Here is a 22,755-nt window from a genome sequence, read left to right as displayed (position 1 = left end):
TGGGCCATGGGCTGAACGATCTCATCACCCGAATCATCTGCTTCATTTGCTTAAATAAAAAATAGAAAAAGAAGAATTAGAAAATAAAACATTAATATTTCCAGATTATCTTTTAATGTTCAACGGATGTGGCACTGAAGATAATAGAATGGTGATCATTATGGTTGCAATAAAGCTTACATGTTGATGAATATATTTTAAAGTTATATTACATAAGAAACAATATAATATATTATGGATTATATATATATATATATTTTTATACCTTCCAACACATGGATTTGGGGTATATTGAAAACCAAGAGGAAAACAATGCTAAAGGCAGGATTTATAATGAGCATGCCAATACAAGCTGTGTTTAAACCGGGAATCAATGTATTAAATTTGTATTTTCCTAAATTCTTTCATTCTGTAAAGTAATTTTAGTTGTAATGTTACTTGCATAAAATTCTGATCACGAGATGAACTAGGATCCTATGATCACATGTTATTTCTTTGTCTATGATTCATGTGAAGGATCTTTCTAAAACTAGACCCTGCTCAGCACAATCGAAAGTGAACTGTTTATTTATATGTTTATCTTCACTATTTACTGTGGTTTTTATTAAGATTATATTATCAAAAATGATGTTACAAGTTGTTATTATTATAAGGGAAATTGTCATGAGTTTTCAACATTTCTCTTATACTCATTACAACTTTTCAAAATGTCTAAAACTCACTATGTCACTAACTTGACGTTAAAGAGACTAACAGTTGTTAATACATTACCATTTTAACCTTCATAGAAAAATATAAAATATATACATATATTTTAATATTTAGACATGAAAAAAGAGGAAAAAGTTTAAAAAATATTTTCAAATATAAAATACATAAAAACACAGAAATTATAAAAAAAATATAAAAAATTATAGAAATTGCACAGAAAATAAAAAGAATATTTTCAAATTATAGAAACTATAGAAATTGAAAAACAAAATCATAAAATAAAATTTGTAGAAAAAACACAAAAAATTATAGAAAAACACAGAAATTGCAAATAAATAACAAAAAATACAGGAAATTTTATAGATGGTAGAAAATAGAAAATGTAAAAAAAAAAAAGAAAAAATGTAAAAAAACAGACAAAACACTAAGAATGTAAAAAAAAAAGAAAATTGAAAAATGAAAAAGACCCTTTTCCTCTAACTTGCCATTCAAGGGTGATTTGGTCATAAAAATTGTTATTTATGCTGATGTGGACACTTTTGTTAGGAAACATTAATGGTGCACTAACGGAATGTGAGTTTTAAAAAATAAAATCTTACTGACATGGTGAGTTTTAGACGTTTTGAAAAGTAGTGAATTTAAGAGAAATGCTGAAAACCCGGTGAGTTTTAGGCAATTTCCTTTATCATAATTATAGATGTCCAGTGTAATTGAGTCTGACCCGGTTAATAATTGGTTCGATTCTTGATCTATCGTATAAAATTGTATTTATTAATTTGTTGGAGACTGGTCCAATCATCTTGTCACAAACCAATCCGACCCAATTCATAAAAAGTTTGGGAGTGAATTTTTTTTTTTTAATTATCAACTCAGTCCCAATAAGACTCATTAATGATAGGGGCAGTTTTGGATCTGTTAGTCTAGTATTTAAGGCTCTACCGGGTCTAAGTTTGCACCAAGTTTGTGTTTTCTTAATCCTTAGTGGTTGGGAGTAAGGTTTTAAAAACCTGACCGAATATGAAATCGGTTCTTGGGTTGAATGGTGCTGACAGTTTAGTTTGAATGGATGACCCATTCTAATTGAAAAGTAAAATAAATTAAAAAAATAAATAAAATAAAAACAATAAAAAATGTTATTCGGGTCAACGGATCGACGATTCAACTACCCAGATCAATGAATCATTGACTAAACCAATGGTTTTTGGTCAAAAAGCAGTAAAACAGAACACATTACCTGATCGGTTCTTGGGTCAACCAGTCCAACCGTCCAATCTGGTCCAGTTTTCAAAACCATGGTTGGGAGCTGGGACCGGGTCTATTCAGACCTGGTCCAAACCTATGAAAATAAACTGTAGGCTTCAACCAACCACATAATAAATGCTTTCGTTTGCTTTAAATAAGTACATAGAGCCTTAGCAAACGATCCTTAGGAAACCATAATCAATCCATCATTTTCAAATTTAAAGGCCTATCTTTTCCAGGCTATTATAACTTGCATTTAATAAGTTTGGCCATGGATCATGGCCCACCAACTTCTTGATAGGGCCCAGATTGTGGGTGTCCAATTGAAACAAGGATGGTTGTGCTGTGGACCTCCGGTGACCCATCTCAAAATTTGATGATAATCGTACGGTGGTGACGAGCTTTTCCTCCCAAATTAAATGCTCATGTTTCGAGCAAACAGGCTTCCACCAAGCGACCGACAAGCATCTGTGTTTGCACGCCTTGTGTTCAGATGGGATCTTTCAGTCCAACAAAACATGTTTTTCCGTAAATTACATCGAATGCCATTATTTTATGTTGACCAAAATATCCTCGTTGTCGAGTATTTCCGCTCCACCTCTTCTCTCTGCCTCTCTCACCTCCTCTGTTTTTGTTTCTCTCTCCAGCTCCACCAACCTCCGATCTTCGCCATTGCAAAGCCATCTACAGCTGCAGAACGCCATTTCTTCATCTGGGGTTTATGTTTGCATTTGTTATTTTACTTTAGACCTTGGTTTTCTGCAAAATCTACACGAAAGGTTGGTTGGATGTGTGTTATATTTGTAATTGTTGAATGCAGATTATCTGGATTCTCTTTGGCTTCTTGAGTTGATTTCGGTAGATTTTTTTTCCTGGATATATTCGTTTTTTATTTTTATTCTTCGTTTGGATTGAACTCTGAAATATTCAAGAATCGGTTTGTGGCGATGAAGAATATATTCTGGCATTGGCCATGTAGGAGTTTCAATGGGAACGAAAGAATTTTATTGTGAGGATCTGGGTTCTGTAGATTTTTTTTTTTTTTTTTAAATCTTTGATCGATAATGGGATTATAATGCTTCTGAAGTTTATTTGATTCGCAGTGTTCCGTACCCTTGTTGGTTCCAACTGAGTTGGTTTAGTAATGACGATGACTGGATACTTCTGGGTTCACAATTTATGGATTTAAGAAATTTTGTCGCCGGATTTGTTCTCGAGGAACTATACTTCGATAATTTTTATAGGGCACCTGACTGATGCCATTGTTTTCCGGTACACGGTTGTTTAAGATGACCGCTGCTTTAAACCGGAGTATGTCGGATCGTTCGACGCGGAGGACCTTGAGTTTTAGCAGCGCGCGAGTTGGCGTTCACCGTAAGAGCTGGGTCTCGCGGTCATTCTGTGTGCTTACTGTTATTGGCTCGTTGGTTTCCTTCCTTTTAGCAATAGGTTGTGCGTATCTATATGTTTTGCCCAGTATCAGCCAGGCATTTCTTGGGTTTGGGGTTTCCCAATCCAACACTTCGACTGAGACTTGCAATGTTTTTGAAGGAAGCTGGGTCCCGGATTATAGTTATCCACTGTATAATAGCTCAGAGTGCCCTTTTGCAGAAAGAGGATTTAATTGCTTGGCTAATGGGAAAAAGGATATGGAATATCTTAAATGGAGGTGGAAGCCCAAAAACTGTGATATCCAAAGGTTTAATGTGCATATAATTTTGGAAAGGCTGAGGGGGAAACGTGTCGTTTTGGTTGGTGATTCCATGAGTAGAACACAATGGGAATCCTTGATCTGTTTACTGATGACTGGTGTGGAGGATAAGAAAAGCGTTTATGAAATCAATGGGAACAAAATCACAAAGCAAATTAGATTTTTGGGTGTGCGGTTCAGTTCATATAATTTCACTGTTGAGTTTTTCCGTTCAGTTTTCCTAGTGCAGAGTGGCTGGGTTCCTAAACATGCACCAAAGAGGGTTAAGTCAACACTAAGGCTGGACAAGCTGGATGATATCAGTGAGAAATGGATCAATTCAGATGTTTTGATTTTTAATACAGGGCAATGGTGGAACCCTGGGAAGCTTTTTGAAACGTAAGTTTTACTTGTCATTATTTTTATTAGTAAATTAATTCCATCTGCCTCTCTGTATTTTATTTACAGTTCCATGTTAAGTACTCTGAGATTCATGTAAAGTATGATGGACAATTGAAGACAAAGTTTTGTGCTATCCGTTTCCCTTACTTTCATATTCTTTTTCCCTTTTGTTCATTTTATCACATGGTATCATATCATGCCCTATTGTTCTTTGCTATTGCTTTCATGCATAATTACTTTGAAACTTGTGTTCATTATGGTGGAGAATAGAAAGCTAAGATTCTATTTGTTTGCAGTGTAAATCCAAACTATACAAAAATTGCAGGTGTTTATTCGAAACCATAATATGCACCTTAACTGATGGGAATTTGCACTTTTTGTGTCATGTGCATTCATAAACATATTCAGGAAGAGGTCCCATGGTGTATGGTACTCATTAATGACATAGTATTAATTGATGAAACCAAAGAGGGATCAGATGCAAAATTGGATTTATGTGCAAATGCTTTTGAAACAAAGGTTCTTAAAATAAATAGAACTAAAACAGAATCTATGCAAGTAAATGGGCAAGAGAGGGAGATGCTTTTGGAAAGCCACTATCCATGCTGTCACGTGAAATACTTGGGAAGAAAGTTTTGAAGAGATATTCTTCCTTGGAGACTCTACAGTGTCATGTGCAAGCTAATCTTAATAGCTGGATGGTGAACAGTAAAGTCTTTGCTGGATTCAACCTGGGTGGCTTGCAAAGAAGTTTGCCCGAATTAGTGTTGACTTTGCTAAACCTCCTACTACAATCATCCCAAGACAGGAGAGTGAGTATATCTTAAACTTTGATGGAAGTTTCAGGAAAACAAGTGAGGGTTCACTTGAAGCTGGAATTTGAGGCTTTTTGCACAGATCTAATGGAGACTTGGTTTGGGCATTTAGTGGCCCTTCCAAAGTAGAAGGTGCTGCGGAATCAGAGACTTGAGCCCTCTTTGAAGGCCTCGGAATTGCCAAGTTGCAGCAGTGTAGATCCATTGCAGTGGAAGAGGGCTCAAGGAATGCCATAAAGTGGGCATCTGGAAATACCTCTAGCCCCTAGAAGCTCTCTTACCTTTTGTTAGAAACCCCTGTTCTATCTGTAACAAAGATCAGCTGTATTAAGAAAAACGAAAAGAAGAAAATGTATAGAAATTATCTACAGAAAACAAACCAGTGGTTCCACCAGAAAAATAAAATAAAATAAATAAAAATAAAAAACAGAAAATCCCCAGCATCATCTGCATTACAATAGATAGAATAGCCAACAAAATAAATCCAAACAGTTCCATCAACCAGCACTATGCAATGGAAAGAAAATGACAATTCCCAGCCTCAAGACAACTACACAGCTCAGCATTAATACAATGGTCTCAATGAAAGGCAACACCCTGAACCCCCTTAAAACAGCAAAGAATAAGAAAGGCATGTCCTTGCTTTGTTCTCGAGACCAGTGGGAGTAGGGGGCTCTATTAGGGCTGAATTGATAGCTGCTCTACAAGGTATTCGGATTGCATATGAGCTGAATCTAGAAAATTTGATGATTGAGGATGACTCCAAGCTGGTAGTAGGGTGGCTTAAAGAACCGGATTCGGTAATGTGTGTTGTAGGAATGAGATTAAGAAGTTTAAATGGTTAACAAGAATTATGAATTTGCAAATTCAATGGATTGAAGATCAGCAAAAGCAATGGATGAATCTCTAGCCAAGCAAAGGGTGAATAGGGTTCAATTGTATTGGCAAAGTTGTCATTTGTAATATTTTAATTTAATTGTTGGAAGAGTTCACACCTCGTGCTTCTCCTAGGGATGCTTGTATTGTTTGAATTCTTTATATTAATGAATTCATCCTTACCTATCAAAAAAATGTAATACGAAACCAGTTACATTCTTAATATCCATTCTACAAATGGCTTCTTCTGTGCTTTTTCTATAAATCTTGGAAAGTGCTTCTGACATGTCTTTCCAGACAGGGGCTGTTTTTTCCAGATTGGTAGATCACTGAAGCTTGGAATGTCAATAACTACTGCCTTCAGAACTGCACTGGACACTTGGGCATCATGGGTTGAAACTATGATTAATGCAAATAGGACAAGGGTATTCTTTCGGACTTTTGAACCTTCTCATTGGAGGTACTCTTTTACTGGCCATCTCTGTAGTCTCTAGTCTGTTATTACTAGTATTACTAATACTATTACTACTACTACTACTACTAAATTATACTAGAACTGATGATAGAACCCCAGTGCAACTACTCTGTACTTGCTGGTTATCAAAAAATTTATTCTCGCTTCTTATCAAAAAAAAAAAAAAAGAAAAAAGAAAAACCTCTTATTCTCACTTCACCCAGAAGGGGGGCTTTTTATTTTTCAAAAAAGGTGAAGTATGGTAATGAAAAAAAACAAAAGATCACCTACGTACACAAGGCACTGTACAATGGAGATGTACAGAAATGTCACTATATGTCAAGAATTGCAGTTTGTGAATATTCAAAGTCAAAATAAGAAAGGAAATATATGAAACTTCCCTGAATGTCCTATGAACAAACAATGAAGAACATTTTTTCATGATTAGTAACAGAAGCATTATTAACATGTGAAAAGGACCATACAGTCTAGAAAGGAATGTAGGACAAGGACATGTACAAACAGATCACTGTTGACAAGAAAATTATATTCATTGAATAATGATTTTGCTTCAAGCCCCCTGCCCCTCCCAAGTTCAATCATGGTTATCTGGGGCCCATTGGGGAAGAGGGAATTCCACAAAGGGCAAAGCTTATGGTGTTGCTGCAAGGTTTGTGCACATTGGGGTGGAAGCAAGGTTAAAAATATTGATACACCCCAATACACTGGAAGAGGTGTATCAATACATATCTAGAGGAGAAGAGGGAAGAGAAAAAAGTTTGGAGTCCCAGAAAGTTGCTGGTGGCACCAGCTTTTTGTTATTTATACTAGGGCAACACAACATAAAATAAAACAAGCTGAAAGTACTAAAGTACCCCTGTGGTACTAAACATACAAAATAACATCATTTCAACACTCCCCTCAAGCTGGGACATAGATATCAATCATGCCCAACTTGTCACATAAATCATAATGTCGCAAGTGATGTAACCCCTTTGTGAAAATGTCTGCAAGTTGGTCTTCAGAACTGACATAGGGAGTACACACTTCCCCTGTGACAACCTTTTCTCTGATGAAATGTTTGTCAACTTCGATATGCTTAGTTCTATCATGCAGCACAGGATTAGCAACGATGTTTATGGCTGCTTTGTTATCATAGTAAAGAGTCATAGGTCCATCAGCTGGAAAGCCTAACTCAACAAATTCTTTAACCACATAATTTCTGCCACTCCATGAGACATTGCCCGATATTTAGCTTCAGCACTAGACCTAGCTACCACATTCTGCTTTTTGCTTCTCCAGGTAACTAGGTTCCTTCCTATAAAGGTACAATAGCCACTTGTTGACTTTCGGTCATTCAAGGATCCTACCCAATCAGCATCGGTATACACTTCAACTTTCAAATGCCCATACTTTTGAAACAACAAGCCTGCACCTGGGAACTTCTTAAGATATCTGAGAACTCTTTCTACTGCTTCAAGGTGGGTAGTCTTAGGGGCATGCATGAACTGGCTAAGAACTCCCACTGCATAAGCAATGTCTGGTCAAGTCATAGAAAGATATAACAGTCTTCCTACAAGTCTTTGAAACTATTTCACATCCTCGACGGGTTCACCTTGACAGTCTCCTAACTTGTGGTTAGGATCAATAGGGGAATCAACGGGCTTCACTCCCAATTTTCCTGTATCCTAGAGTAGATCTAGGACATACTCTCTTTGGGAAATGAAGATACCCTTTTTTGAGTGGGCCGGCCACTTCAATCCCAAGGAAGTACCTTAGAGGACCTAGATCCTTCACTTCAAACTGGGTAGCAAGGAAACTCTTCAACTTTTGAATTTCATCATTCCAATCACCAGTGGTAACTATATCACCAACATATACTATCAGTGCTGCAATCCTTCCCCTCTTTTCACAAATAGTGTGTGATCAGATCGACACTACTTGTATCCTCTTTGTTGAATTGCTACATGGAATCTACTGAACCAAACTCTCGATGATTGTTTCAGGCCATATAATGTTTTTTTTAACCTATACACTTTTTGTTCCTTACCTTGAATTCGGAAACCAGGGGGTTGCACCATGTATACTTCTTCTTCAAGGTCACCATTTAAGAATGCATTCTTGATATCAAGTTGATGAAGTTCCCAGTCAAGATTAGCAGCTAAGGAGAAAAGAACTCTAATGGAGTTCATCTTAGCAACGGGAAAGTTTATGCATAATCCACTCCATACACTTGTGTAAACCTCTTTGCTACTAGGCAAGCTTTTTATACCGCTCCATTGTGCCATCAGTTCTATGTTTTACTGTGAAAACCCATTTACACCCAATTGGTTCCTTCCCCTCAGGAAGATCTACAAGTTCCCGTGTACCATTCTTATGTAAAGCATTAATCTCTTCATTCATAGCATTTGTCCATTCAGGTATCAAAAGAGCTTCTGCCACATTCTTAGGAATAGGAACACTGTCAATGGAAGAGAGAAAGGCCCGAAAGGAAGGTGAAATGTTCTCATAGGAAACAAAGTGGGACATGGGATGTTTAGTGGTGCAAGACATAACACCTTTTCGATGAGCAATAGGAAGGTTAAGATCATCAACAATAAAGGTATTAATGGCAATAGGGTCATGAACATCAATGGGAACCAAGGTACCTGGTTGGGAAGGATCCACCCCTAGAGAGTTTGATGGTATTGGTGGTACAGCTTCTGGATGCTCCACAGCTCTTGAACTTGGTTGGCCTTTGTGATGTGGAAAGAAAACATGAAAGGGAGGATGAAGAATAGGGGGCAACTGAACTAGTTTCTCCTCATTTCTACACTCCCCCTAAGGAGAGACAGGGAAGAAAGGCTCACTCTCAAAGAAAGAGACATCCATAGAAACATAATATCTCCGGGAGACGGGATCAAAGCATCGGTACCCCTTTTGAGTGAGGGAGTACCCTAAGAAGATGCAAGGAATAGCATGGGGATCCAATTTTCCATGAATGGGAGCCAGATTTTGAACAAAGCAACGACAACCAAACACACAAGGAGGAATAGAAAGAAGAGGAGCCATGGAAAAAAGAAGCTGATGTGGTGCTTTGCACTCTAACCAGCAAGAGGGCATACGGTTAATGAAATAGGTAGCACAAAGGACTGCCTCAAGCCAAAAGCATTTTGGGACATTCATATGGATGAGTAAACCCTTAGCCACTTCAAGAAGGTATATGTTCGTTCTTTCAGCAACACCATTTTGTTGTGGTGTTCATGCATAGGAGCTACGGTGAAGTGATCCATGCGAAGCAAAGAATTTCGTGAGATCATTATGAAAATATTCTTTTGCGTTATTGGATTGGAAAATTTGGATCTCAGTTTGAAATTGGGTGAAGATCATTCGGTGGAAATCTTGGATAATTTTGGGTACTTCATCCCTAGTTCGCATAGGATATATCCATGTGTATCTGGAGTAATCATCAATAAAGGTAATAAAATATTTGTAGCCACTCTCGGACGGTAAAGTAACAGGGCCCCAAACATCAGAATGAATAATATGGAAAGGAAATTCAGATTTATTATTCTTTGAAGAAAAATGAGTTCTACAATGCTTACTCAATTGACAAGTTTGACATGTAAACTGTGACACTGACACTGGCTTAAACGACTTTGGAAACACCAATTTTAAAGACTCAAAGGACAAATGACTGAGACGACTATGCCATAAATAGACTTGACTTGTACTAGACTAACTCTTTGACTCTGTGACTATAAGACCAACCTTATTCTCTAGCATGTAGAATCCATCCACCATATGTCCTCTACCAATCATCTTCCCCGATGCCAAATCTTGGAGTACACAATAAGAAGGGAAAAGGTTACTGAGCTGTTTAAAGAATTTGTGATACTACTAATAGAGAACAAATTAATGGGGAATTTTGGAACATGTAAGACATAGTCAAGGTGAGGCCAAGGGAAGAGAGATGGTTCCTTGACCAGCTATTGTAGAATATGAACCATTAGTTACTCTCACCTTGTCTCTTCCAGAGAGGAGGTGGTAGGTATAAAAATAAGTGGACTTAACAGTCATATGTTTTGACGCTCCAGAATCAATTATCCAAGGAGAGTCAAGGGGATGAGACAATGCATGGAAAGCTATGGTAGAGTTACCTGATGTAGATGCAAATGAAGTTGAAGGAGGAGAAGAATCCATCCGACGAATTTCTCTACCATAGAGTTTCAAATGGTCATGGAAGGAATTGATAATATCCTCCCTCGAGTCAAAACCATAAGTGTATGTCTGAGTCATAGCAGTAGTAGGTAGTTGATTCTCCTGAGAAGCTACATTTGCTGTGGTGAACTTTCTTGGACCTTGCTGTCCTGACTTCTTATTCAGGTCTGAACCTTGCTTCTTGCTTAAATCCTGGGCCCATTTGGGCTTCCCATGAAGATCCCAGCATGTTTCCCAGGTATGTCGGGGTTTCTGGCAGTGGGTGCACCATAGTTTGTCTTTGTCTTCCACCCTTTTTTGAGGGTCCCCCTTCTTAAAAAAATTTCCCCCACCTGTAGTAACGTTCCCTTTTGCTGCCAATACAACTGCATACCCTCCAGAACTGTTCATTAAATTTCTTCTACTCTCTTCCGACTGTACTAATGCATAAACCTCTTGGACAGAGGGAAGATCCTTGCTGCGTAGGATCTGGACTCTGATGGATTCATATACTGGATTCAAACCATGGAGGAATGCAAACACTCTTTGTTGGGAAACAAGCTTCTTGTATGCTTTTGCATCTTCATCACACTTCCAATTTACACTCTGATAGTGATCTAACTCCTTCCAGATGGAGGTCAAATCTGAATAATACGCAGAAAGGTTCCTCTCCCCCTGTTTACAAGTGGATGATTCTGCCTGTAACTGATAGATTTTTGCGTAGTGACGCAGTTCAGAATAGGTCGATTTTGCCTGCTCCCAAATCTCATAAGCCGTTTCAGCCCACATAAAGTTCCTTCTCACCTGAGGTTGCAGACACACCAAAAGCTAAGACATAACCATGCTGTTTTCCTGGTTCCATCCGTCATACTCAGCACTCTCGGAATTCAGTTCTTTAATTCTCCCATTTATATACCCTATTTTTCCCCTTGCAGTAATGTACAACTTAATCCCCCTCGACCATTCTAAGTAATTCAGACCACCCAGGGGTATAACAGCCATAGGGAAGGATAAATCTATTGCCCCACTTGTTCCGTTCTGCATGGAGGAGACTCCAGAAGTGGCAGAGTCTTCACAACTCATAATCACAACTTCAGGTTACACTCCAACTGAACATGAGGAAGGCCAAAAAGAAGCAGCCAAACACCCAAAAAAGTTATTTGCACCAGGGAATTAGAGACAACCACTCCCCTCCCTCCCCTTCTTTTAAATCTCAGTTCTTCAACTAAAAATAGCTGCTGTTACCGAATTCACAGGTCATCACTGACCTACCATAAATCAGGTATGGCTGCTGTAGCAGCATATACAGGTCCTCTCTTGACCTACAAATCAATTGTGGCTGCTGTTGCAGCATATACAGGTCATCCCCTGACCTACAAGTTCACTAGAAGGCTGCTGTCTCAGCATGTAAAGGTCATTACTGACCTACAGTCTGTTACAGGGATCAGCCGATCCCACAAAAAAGGAAAGAAGAGGGACTGCTTGCCTCACATTAACAGCCTGAACCTATTACAGGATCTGTTCTGGCACACAACCAGAAAAAAAATAAAAAAAGGAGAAGGGAGAGAGTACTTCAGTCCGATCTGAATTTGGATCTGGATCTTCAATGAATCTGGATCTGGATCTGGCAAATGGAGAAGACAGGGAAGGTATGTTCGATCTCTTCTTTTGGATCTAACGTCCCGCTCTGATACCATGCTATCCAGAGGAGAAGAGGGAAGAGGGAAGAGAGAGAGAGAGAGAAGAGAGACAAAAGTTTGGAGTCTCAGAAAGCTACTGGCGGCGCGGGCGACACAACTTAAAATAAAACAGGCTGAAAGTACTAAAGTACCCCTTTGGTACTAAACATACAAAATAACAGCATTTCAACAAACCTTGCGCTTTTTATATTCTTTAGTTTTTTTTTCAAAATTTCGCGTGCGGGCGGGGGGGGGGGGGGGGTGGTATTTGTGTGTTTTTTAATCATTAAAAAATGAGTTTCTTAAAAAATGCCTTAAAAATAGGCATAATGGTGAACAAAAGATACGATACAATGCATCCAATTCGGGGTGTATCATATTGTTGACTAAAATACAAGAAACAGGGAGCATGGTACCACAGGAACATAATAAAGGCGATCAAGAAATTAACAGGGCAGCTGGAACCCAGTTTCAGTTGGGTTCACAGATCAATGCTCTGGCCGAGAGTGCATAGATCACAATTGTATTGGGGAAACCTGATGTAGAAGGACATGTAAGCAAAAGAGTGGAGGGGGGGGGGTAGTGAGGATGAGCAGTCGGCCTCTATGAGGATGCTGATACACTTATATAATATTTACACTTTAATCAATAATGTTACATTTAATGACAAAAAAGTCCCTCCCTAGGAACAGGCATATCCAAGTCTAATAAATTTTTGGTTACTCTCTCTCTGACTAGCATTTCTGCTAAGCTGTTTGTTGATCTGGAAATCCATTTGAATGCCTTATATTCCATTGGTCATGACCCTCTGGTGTGACCCATTCAATCACAATTTGGCAGTTACCTCTAATGGATAATTCAGTCCAGCCCATTGATCTACTTAGCCTGAGTCCATGGAGAAGTGTTAACATTTCAGCATTCAAAGAGTTTCCTTCTCTAGCTGGTCCTTGGTGAACATAGAGAATCCATTGCTTTCTTTGTTTACCACCTCTACTTCATGTATTTTACTTTCAAAGATGTTAAGCGTTTCTGTCATCCCACAATGTTCAAAATATAGCAACACAGTACCATATTCCAAATTACTCTCTCTTTTGCTCAAACCTATCAAAAACCACCCATGGAGAAAGGCTTCAACAGTATCTGGAAAACATCCTTTCCATTCTGAAGATTTACCAAAATTTCAACCACAACTTTGCTGGAAAAGCTGCAATGAATAACTATTCACAGTCTCCAGCTAAGCTGAGAACAACACCCTGAAGGGGTGCTCAGTTTTCTGATGAAGTTATATGCCATAGTAACTGTTGCTTTGTGTGGGTTTAAGGGAAATACATTCTGTATATTATTCACCTATTAGAAAATGTTTTTTATTACATTTCATTCCAATAACTATTTTACAACAGAGTTATTGCTGTAACAAGATTTGAATAACCCTAAAGCAATTAAACTCAACTGAACTTAGCCTTAATCCCAACTATTTGGGGTCTGCTACATGACTTCTATCTTGTGATCCATCAAGAGCTATATTTTCTGTTAAATTCTAAGTTCTTAGGTCATTTTTTACCACTTAAAACCATGTTTTCTTTTGTCTCTCTAATGGATAAGGATTATTTCTTCAAGGAATGAATAACTTGGGTAAATAATTTGAATGCATCAAAGTTTTTCTTTTTTCAATAGATGCATACCCCTAACCTATGGCCAAAAGGTTCTTGTTTAAAATACAAAAAAGTGTGTATGTATTGCCTTTGTTGTTATGAATGGGAGTTTCTTTGTCTTTTCGCTAGGGATGTGCCCAAATCAGTCCCTAAGGCTGTGTTTGGTTGCAATGCAAATAAATTTGCACTGATGCAAAACCATGGCAGTGCAAATGATTTGAGTGTGGATTCTGACCTGTTTTTGTTTCAAATTAGCTTATTTTGTTTGGTTGCAGTACAAATGAAGTAAATTAAGACATGACGCAGAGTAAAGTAAAATCCAAAACAAAATTAAACGAGAATTTGCACTCCCATGCATTTGTACCAGTGCAAATAAAATTGCACTGCAACCAAACACAGCCTAAGGAACAAAAAGAGAGATGAGCCAAATGCCATCTTGAAAACCAAACAAAATCCAAAACTGAAAGAATCAAAAAACAATGTGCGGAAAAAGATAGAACCAAAAGAGAATTACAGAGACCATCATCTCTAAGCCTTATCCCAACTATATGGGGTCAGCTAGAGGTATCTTCTTTCACCTCCATTCTGTTTAGAAAAATATACTGGACCAGAAGCTCGAACCAGAAAACTTCGCAAGGACCTAGTTCCCAGTTTGGAACAGTTTTCATGGTCATTATTGTTAAACCAAATCCTGAACCCAGAAAATCAGGAACTGGACAGTTTTCATGGTCATTATCTTCTTTCACCTCCATTCTGTTCCAGTAATTGAAATATGATACAGTCCCACTATCCAAAATGTTTACCTGCCATTGTAGTTCCTTTCTACCAAAACCTGATTTGGCCAGCTTTGTTGGACAAGGGATGAACCAATAGGTAGCAAGTTAATCGAGCTGTTCAATCTGGAAGAGGCATAGGTCTTTGAAGCCTCCCTTGGCCAATTGACTACCACACTGAAATCCCCTTCAGCCACCAACCCACTTAACCAGTACCAAAGGATAACCTAAATCCTCCAAACTAAGGACATGACCTTGGCTATACCAAATCTCCACATAATGAGGCCAGAATGATAGAGATACAGAAATATTGCTGCAAAGATTCCCTTTATTTGATTTTATCCACTTCCTCCTTGCTTTATTGTGTTTGAGATAAGGCATTGGAAGGTACGTATACTCTTGGTACAACTAACTTTTGTTGCTATGTCAGTGACCAGAGCCATAGATTTTGCAAGGTGACTGACCACCCCATGTTGGAAACCGGAGGAAAAGACCAAAGTCCATTTTCAGACATCATAATAGAGGTAGTTAAGAATATGACAGTTCCTGTAACTGTTCTGCATGTAACATCCATGGGGGCCTTCCGAAGTGATGCACATGTGGGCACTTGGAGTGAGACTCCTTCAGTCTCTGATTGTAGCCACTGGTGTCTTCCTGGAGTCCCTGATGTGTGGAATGAGATTGTCTTCTCATACCTGTTTGCAGAGAATGGGCTTTCTTTTCAATGAACTGAGGCCTAATGTAAGTTGTGTTTCTTTCTCTACTTTTTTGCATCTCACATATGATATATGTTTCGCATTGCAATTTTTAGGCATTTGTTCTAATGCATTTTTTTTACTTATTTTAAACTTTCTTGTTTGTTCAGTTGAAATTATTCCTTGTTTTGTTTACTTCTCAGATTGGAAATTTGGAAAAGTGATTCTTTTACTCTTAATCCTGATTCAATTTGTAATCTCTATGTTGTATGAATTTTATCAGATTTCATGTATGTTCTTCATGTTTATCCTTTATCCTTTATTTAGTAATGAATATTTTTTTCTTTTTATCTTGGCAGCTAAAAAGCATAATACCAAGAAGACCCTTTTGAAGCTAAGCAGACTGTAACTGAAAAGTTTTTGGTGATTAAATTCTTTTTGAAATTCTTTTGTATGTGAAGAGGTGTCAAATTGAGTCTCTAACATGCAGTGATTCTTTTTTCCCTCTTTCCTGAAAACTGATCAAGACATGAACTATGAAAATTGTGATTGTATCAATCTGAATTAAAGGGAAGAGAAGGGAACTTAGCTTGTGGCCATGTACTTGATATTGCCTAGCATCCTTGTGTACAGATTTTCTTTGAAGCAGGATAATGGAAATTCATCTCAGATGGTGAGCAGTTTTTTTCCTTGTCTTGTTTAATATTCAGTCATTATGCAGGACAATATGTTGAAACCAAATCTCCCACCAAAATAGTATATCCTTATTCCCTATACATTGTTCAATCCAATCAATTTCTCCATCTGAAACATTCAGATCTATAGATATGGTAGATAAAAAGCAGAACTCTAGTTTTCCTCCAACAATGGGTGCAGGCAACAAATTGTAACAGCTGGGGAAAGAATCAAATGAGGATTGACAAACCTGCAGATAAAATATGCAGATGGTTTGAGCAGAACATGGGGGAAAGGTCCATAGTCTATGCATGATAATTTATGATATGCTTTCTTTGACAAACTCATCAGATATTAACAAAGGTGGATACTGTTTCCATTCTGTTTATCATCAAATTTATTGTGGTCAATAGAGTGAACAGGAAGCCTAAGAGGCTTCATATCTTTCTCTAAAGAGATCTGACTTTCTCGGTAAGTGTCCGATACATTAGTAGCAGAATAATCATAAGTTGCTTCTATTCTGTCTTGCCTTGGAAACTACACATCACTGGTTTTCCTTTATAAATACTATAAAATCTAAAATGCAGAATGGACATTCAATGTATTTGTTTGTCGGTATTAACTAGGGTCCCTTGGTTTGGGGAAAAAGCGCCTTATTTTGTATGAAAATATTTTGAAGTTTGCCATTTTGTTGAAGTTAAACTGCAACATTCTAATTTGATCCATATTCTCTGATATGTAGATATTAAAAATTAGACTGTAGGGTGGATAAAGGATGTGTCCGTTTTAAAAATCGGAAAGGAAAACAAAAAGACGGGGAGAGAGAGCAAGCTTTTTTTTTTTTTTTGAACAATGAGAGAGCAGGCTGTAATAAGTTTAATAACTGAACTAAAGTTTAGGTTGGCCAAGTTAGAGTAGTTGGGCAAGATGTTAATCATGGAACCCAGAAATGCATTTCAGCACTGGCAGAACCTGTCTAGAGCTAAACATCTTTTGATTTACAGTAACGTGTTCTGCTTGCTGTGCCATATATTCTGTATTCATTATTGCTGGAGTGGAACATGCAACTCCATCGTTACAAGCTACCTAGGCTATATAACTTTAGTTTTTGACAAGGATGCTAAGCAGCAGTATGCATGCAATTTCTTTTTGTGAGACCCATCTGTACTAATAGTCGTGGGACCAACTTGAAATGATAATTTTCTAAATATGTGGCATATGGTGAGTTTGTAAGCTATACCAGAAAAAAATAATTGTATGCTTAACAATTCTTTTTTAGCAACCAAACAAGTTAGCAATCCATCTACCAGTCCACATCAAAACTCAAACACACAAGGGAGAAAATGAGTACAGAGAATTATGGGGCAAGGTTTAAGATAATGAATTAATGACTACAGCACCCTTCGTAAGAGTGATAAGGAGGTTATATCAATCCAACTCAACAAGGATTTAAGTAAATAAATAAATAAAAACTAGGATTCAAGTAATGGTTGCAGGCTAAAATTAATGGTTTAAAATAAAATTAGATAAGGGTTAACAAATAGGGATTTTTATGATTCAGTCCACCCGTAGGTGGAGCTAGGATTTCCTAGGGATGGACTGAATTCTGCCCGTGGATTGATGCCAAATTCACGGGCAGGATGTAATTTATAGGGGGACTACCAATAGATTATGAGGGGGCTGCAAAAAAAATTTCTGAGGGAGATTATAGTCCAAACATCCCAAACAAATAATGCCAACCTTAACCATCATACATGGTTATAACTGTTGTTTTGCCCAAGTTTTTTTTTTTTATAATTTTTTAATGTTTTTCTATTTAAAATTGATTCATACCCAACTTGAGAAAAATAATTAAAATATTAAAGATTATAGGAACTCACAGAGAAAACAAATAATGATCTAGTACCAAATACAATTAACTGGCACCCGGGAGGGGAAGCAAAACTTCATGGGTTTTACATATAATTTATGAAGTGCTTTTTTGGATAAGTGATTATTAAATAAGTAGCTTTGAGTGTTTGGTGAAGAAGCGATTTTCAAATTGAGGAGTAGCATAGATATTTTGATAATTTGGTGGCGGGGGAAGACTGGTCAGAGACACAAAAAGCGCTTTCTCGAAAGGTGCAATGGGCTTAGGCCATGTTTAGCAGGGCTTCAAATAAGTGCTTCTAACACTTATTGTGTTTTAGAAGCTAAAAGTATCCCCAAAAAGCGTTTACTGAAAAAACAGTAAATAGATTTTTCCATCGAGAAAGCACATTAGAAAAAGCAGTTGATGGGCAGCTTTTGGTTTCTTGCATTTTCAAGAAGCGCTTCTTATTTTCCATCCTGGTTTTTTCCATTTAAACTTTTCTTAATATCTAGAATTCCCCCACCAACTTTAAATGCCTCGCCCTATCTTTTTCCTCACTTTTCCTTTCCATTTTCACTTTACACCCCTTGCAATGGTGGCAAATTACAACCAGGTTCAATTTTCAGACATTTTTTCTTAAAACAATTGATCAAATATTGATTCCCATCACTCCATCTCACCCCTTCTGTTTTTGTTTTTGTTTTTTTATATTGTTGTTTGTTTTGAATCAAAATGCCTCCAATAGTGGTTTTTGTGTCGAACCAAGAATGATTCATACGTTTTCTTGTTTTATTCATACAATGAACATAGATTGATTGAAACCCCCTTGCCATTAAAAAAGCAGGGTTTATTTTTTAATGTTTATACATGATGGAAAGTAATATTGTCTTTATATTGACAAAAGCTCGTTTTGGATCAAACAATTTTGTTCAATAAGTGTTTTTTCATTAGAAAAAAGCATCTTACCAAGTGAATTTTAAGTGCTTTTTCAGAAGCATTTGCATGTCAAAAACGTGCTTCTAAGAAAATCCGTCTGTGGACAAGAAGCCTCTGCCAAACATAGTCTTGTTCCTTCAGGTGTTTTTGAAATCTTGTAAGTGTTTTTTCCAATAAGCACCAAAAAGAAGCACTCCCGAACAAGGGTTGAGAACTCGTTTAGGTTTTTCTTTTTTATTATTTTTATTTTTAATTATTTTAATAAAGATAATAAAATAATGGATAATTTCTAACGGAACAATTGGATGAAAGGCACATTAACTGGGACATGTGTCACAATGAGTGTGGTAAGCACAATGAGTGAGCACGTAATAATTGTGTTTCACCCAAACGTTTTTGTTCCATTAGACAGAAATTATCCATTATTTTATTATTTTTATCAAAATAATTAAATAAAAACAACGAAAAAGAAAAACATAAATGAGTCCCAACTCCCAACATGTTTAGGTTTTCCTTCTTCATTGTTTTTATTTTTAATTATTTTGACAAAGATAATTAAATAATGAATAATTTTGTCTAACGGAACAAAAATATTTGAATGAAAGGCACATTAACTGGAACATGTGTCACACAGCTATTATGTGTTTAGCTTACCTAATGTGCCTACTACATCCCCTAGGATATGATCTCTTTGCAAGTCACAAAACCTTCTTGTTTGGGCTCTCTCTATCCTATTACTATGAATGGGTTTGATCATTCATTACAATATTTGGATATGTAATTTTGGTTCAACTGATCCAACCAAGGGGTTTTGATAGGTTACTAATCTAGCTTGTAGATCATTTCTTCAAATATAAAATAAGGTTTTCAAATTTTTGAACATTAATATAAAAAAATAAATTTACAGCCTAAGTTATTAAGCTCATTTGGTAACTTAACAAAAGTCAAGGATATTTTGATTATAAATTTATAATAGCAAAAACTCCCTACACCCATTCATGCAATATATATTTCCTCGTTGAATTTCCCATATCTTGAGGCGTAAGAAAAAACAAGACAAAATTAAGAGACTGAGAGAAGTAGAATGCAATCAATGACAACTCTTAGAAAGCTTAACAGGGGAATATATCAAGCCTCCCAGCAAGAACTCACAAGAATATATACTTCTCCATAAAATATTGAGAATTCAGCCACTTCCCCTTAACTCACTTGGTATAAATAGTGCACGTCTGTACCATCTTTGATTCATCTATCTCCTCTTTTTCTTCTTCTTCTTCTTCTTCTTCTTCTTCTTCTTCTTCTTCACATCAACATTTTCAGGGGGGAAATGGCTGTGTACGGCTTCCCATATTTTTCTCCCCCACCTCCACCCCTCATCTTCAGTCCTCCGCCACCACCACAGTCATCCTACGGAGCGCCCCCTCCTCCCCCTCCCTTCTTTCAACCACCACCACCACCCTCAACAGCAAAGCCTCCTTCTCCAATAGTGCGACCACCCCCACCCCCGCCACCCCCAACAGCAAAACCTCCATCTCCAGTTCTGCGACCACCACCACCACCGCCACCACCTTATAATATTGTCCCCACGCCAGCACCTCCCCCACACTCAGGACACCACTCCACAGTAATAGTTGCTGTGTGTGCTTCACTTGGTGGTCTCTTCTTCCTCGCCTTCCTCGCAGCTTGTCTCTGCTGTTTTGTCAAGAAGAAGAAGAAGTGTCAAGAGACTGAAGTCATAGATGTTGACGAACATATAAGAGTTCAGGAGGCCATCGTCCCTGGGCCGCACTGTGGGCAAGCAGCAGTAGTAACCATTGAGGACGATGTGCATATAAAAGAAAAAATCAAGAACAAGAAGGTCGGTCATCATGGTTTAGAGGTCTCCTCTTCCTCTTCTGGTTCCAGTCATCACCATTTCCGACACAAGGATTGATTTACAGGTATCAGCTGTGTGCATGGCGTACGTCAACAGTTCGTATAATATTTTCAACTATTTATCGATTTGTCTGTCATTGGTTGGTTAAACATCGTGCATGGAAATTCTTGTTTGAACATTATGTTTGCTTGGAATCATCATTTGATGGAATAAAGGCCAGAAGATTTCTGTCTTGTGTTCATCGATCTTCTTTTATCAAATTAATTAAACTTAAGCAGAACAGTGGTTCAGATGTAAAAGAAATACATTTGTTAGTACGGGTTTCCTTTATTAAGTTCCAATTCATTTTGGGTCGATCAATAAGTTTTAATTCATGTTATATATCTATGCTTTACAATCCATTTAAAAGGGCAAGAAAAGCCTTGTAAAGCTCATATGGCTTCGTAGGAAGGACCCGTTTGGGAGGGCTGATCGAGCGAAACATTAGTTTTGGTTCAGCTGCAGAAATAACATAATCTACAAAAGTTTGTTGACACCTGGCTAATAAGGCTTAAGGATTCAGCTACATTTGCATTTATCAAACCTTGGATCCCAATCCGATCTGAATCAACTATATCGAATTTTGGATTGGATTCGGATTTAATCTGTTTAAAATAGCAAATGTTTAAAAAATAAAAAAATTATTATTTTAATTTATACATGTATACTAAATATATAAATATATTAGTTATAAATTTTACAAAACTATACTATGTATTAATATTTTTTTATTAGACTTAGAAGTTTAATAGTCTTAGAGTTTACAACAATCCGCAATAGTCTTAGAGTTTGATGAGCTGAATCTCCGGTTGAACCAGCATAGCTGAATTTTCAATTCAACCATCCCGAACGGGCCCAAAGAAGTCACATGAACCTAGGGGTACAAATGGATCCGATCCTATGTTTGGCCCAAAGAAGTCAGATGAACCTATTTGATCGAATTCAGATCACCTCTGATCGGATTTTTGGATTGGATAGGATCTTATGATCCGATCAGAAATCAGATTGGATTGAGATCACCCCTATTCGATTCAAGAAGATCCAATCCGATGTGTTATATCTATACTACTATAAAAAGTACGAATAGGGTCTAAGATTTCTGGAATTTTTTTAGATTAAAATATTCCTTTTTTGAAATAGGGTCCCTATCTATTATGAGGGCAGAAAATATATGTAATTTCAATACTATTACTCATTGCATTCAATTCCCTCTCATTAAATTCTATTTAAGGTATTAATTCTCACTCACCCTCATTTAATCATACATTTAAGGTATTTTTGTTTCTTTTAATTACTAAATTCCACTAACTAAATCCATACATAAATAACTCTAATAACATAAAAAATTAAATAATTTTGGGTCAAATAAGCCAACCCATGTTGCATTGTTGCCACAATTAAATAATAAAAAATTAAAACTTGATAAAATGCAAAAAATAAGGAAATTAAAGAAAAATTTGGGAACATATTTAATATCATATATTCATCATATTAGACAAGAATAAATATGATAAATAAGAAATACAAACAACTAAAACAATAGGCATCACGAGTAGATGGCAATCTTTCACAACCACCAAATCCAAAGGAGACAAGAGTTTGAAAGCAAAATCATGTAGAAGATTATCACTTTTCTCTCCTATGAGTGGAGCTCTTCAACAGTTTGTATCTCTTACTCTTTATTTAACTTATTTTTTATTTATCTTTCTACTTTACTTTCTCGTTCACCAATTGAGTGCTAATCTCTTTTCTAATCAAAAGTTTTTCTTGGTAGTTTTTCTCTTTATTTCTCTTATCACTTGTTTAAGCAACTAGTTTCTTTTGATTTTCTCTTCCTTAACTAACTCCTTTTCTAATTACTTTTGATCTTTGTATTTTCGTTATTGTAACTAAATCTTTGCTAGTCTTTTCGAGTTTTTTGAGTAGACTTTACGTGTCTTATCGGTCTGCGATTTTCATTAATGAGTACATCCCTTTGATTGAACTTTCTACCATCTGGTAATAATTCTCCTGACTTCTTCTACCTCCTGTCTTTCATCCCGCCTTAGTAGTCTTCTCAACTTCTCCCTCTTCCCTTTGTTCTCACCTCTCCCTCTCACTTTCTTTCCTCCTTAGTCTGCAACTTCATCTTTCCTTTGCCCTCTTCCCCTCTTCGACTCTCTTCTTTCCAACTTCTAAATCATGGACGATATTGATGTTCTCAATATAG

At 37.0% G+C, this 22,755-nt stretch overlaps 1 protein-coding gene across 3 annotated transcripts; it reads left to right on the top strand.

The window, feature by feature from the left end:
• Positions 1-2,401: 2,401 nt before the first annotated feature.
• LOC148876156 (protein trichome berefringence-like 7) lies at positions 2,402-15,857 on the top strand. 3 transcript variants are annotated; one of them, XM_088974143.1, is made up of 5 exons: positions 2,402-2,732; positions 3,057-4,042; positions 6,038-6,196; positions 14,904-15,214; positions 15,528-15,857. In XM_088974143.1, exons 2-4 carry the CDS (start codon positions 3,210-3,212, stop codon positions 15,199-15,201), a joined length of 1,290 nt encoding a protein of 429 aa, XP_088830269.1. In that variant the 5' UTR covers positions 2,402-2,732; positions 3,057-3,209; the 3' UTR covers positions 15,202-15,214; positions 15,528-15,857. The 3 variants fall into 3 exon arrangements, with proteins under 3 accessions (XP_088830269.1, XP_088830272.1, XP_088830274.1); XM_088974146.1 differs by lacking the exon at positions 6,038-6,196 and having other exon boundaries at positions 2,407-2,732; XM_088974148.1 differs by lacking the exon at positions 14,904-15,214 and having other exon boundaries at positions 2,535-2,732.
• The last annotated feature ends 6,898 nt before the right edge of the window (positions 15,858-22,755 follow it).

The sequence above is a fragment of the Nelumbo lutea genome, chromosome 1, assembly GCF_056320005.1.
Source record: "Nelumbo lutea isolate HS-2025 chromosome 1, American lotus-T2T, whole genome shotgun sequence".
NCBI lineage: Eukaryota > Viridiplantae > Streptophyta > Magnoliopsida > Proteales > Nelumbonaceae > Nelumbo > Nelumbo lutea.
Note: the sequence above shows the minus strand (reverse complement) of the source record. Positions and strands in the feature narration are given on the sequence as shown.

Bases quoted from the DNA above. Each gene is read 5' to 3' on its own strand.
- LOC148876156 (XM_088974143.1), top strand. From the start codon at position 3,210: ATGCCATTGTTTTCCGGTACACGGTTGTTTAAGATGACCGCTGCTTTA. The intron at 4,043-6,037 runs GTAAGTTTTACT...CTTTCCAGACAG, and splicing joins CCTGGGAAGCTTTTTGAAAC to GGGCTGTTTTTTCCAGATTG. The intron at 6,197-14,903 runs GTACTCTTTTAC...TTGCTATGTCAG, and splicing joins TTTGAACCTTCTCATTGGAG to TGACCAGAGCCATAGATTTT.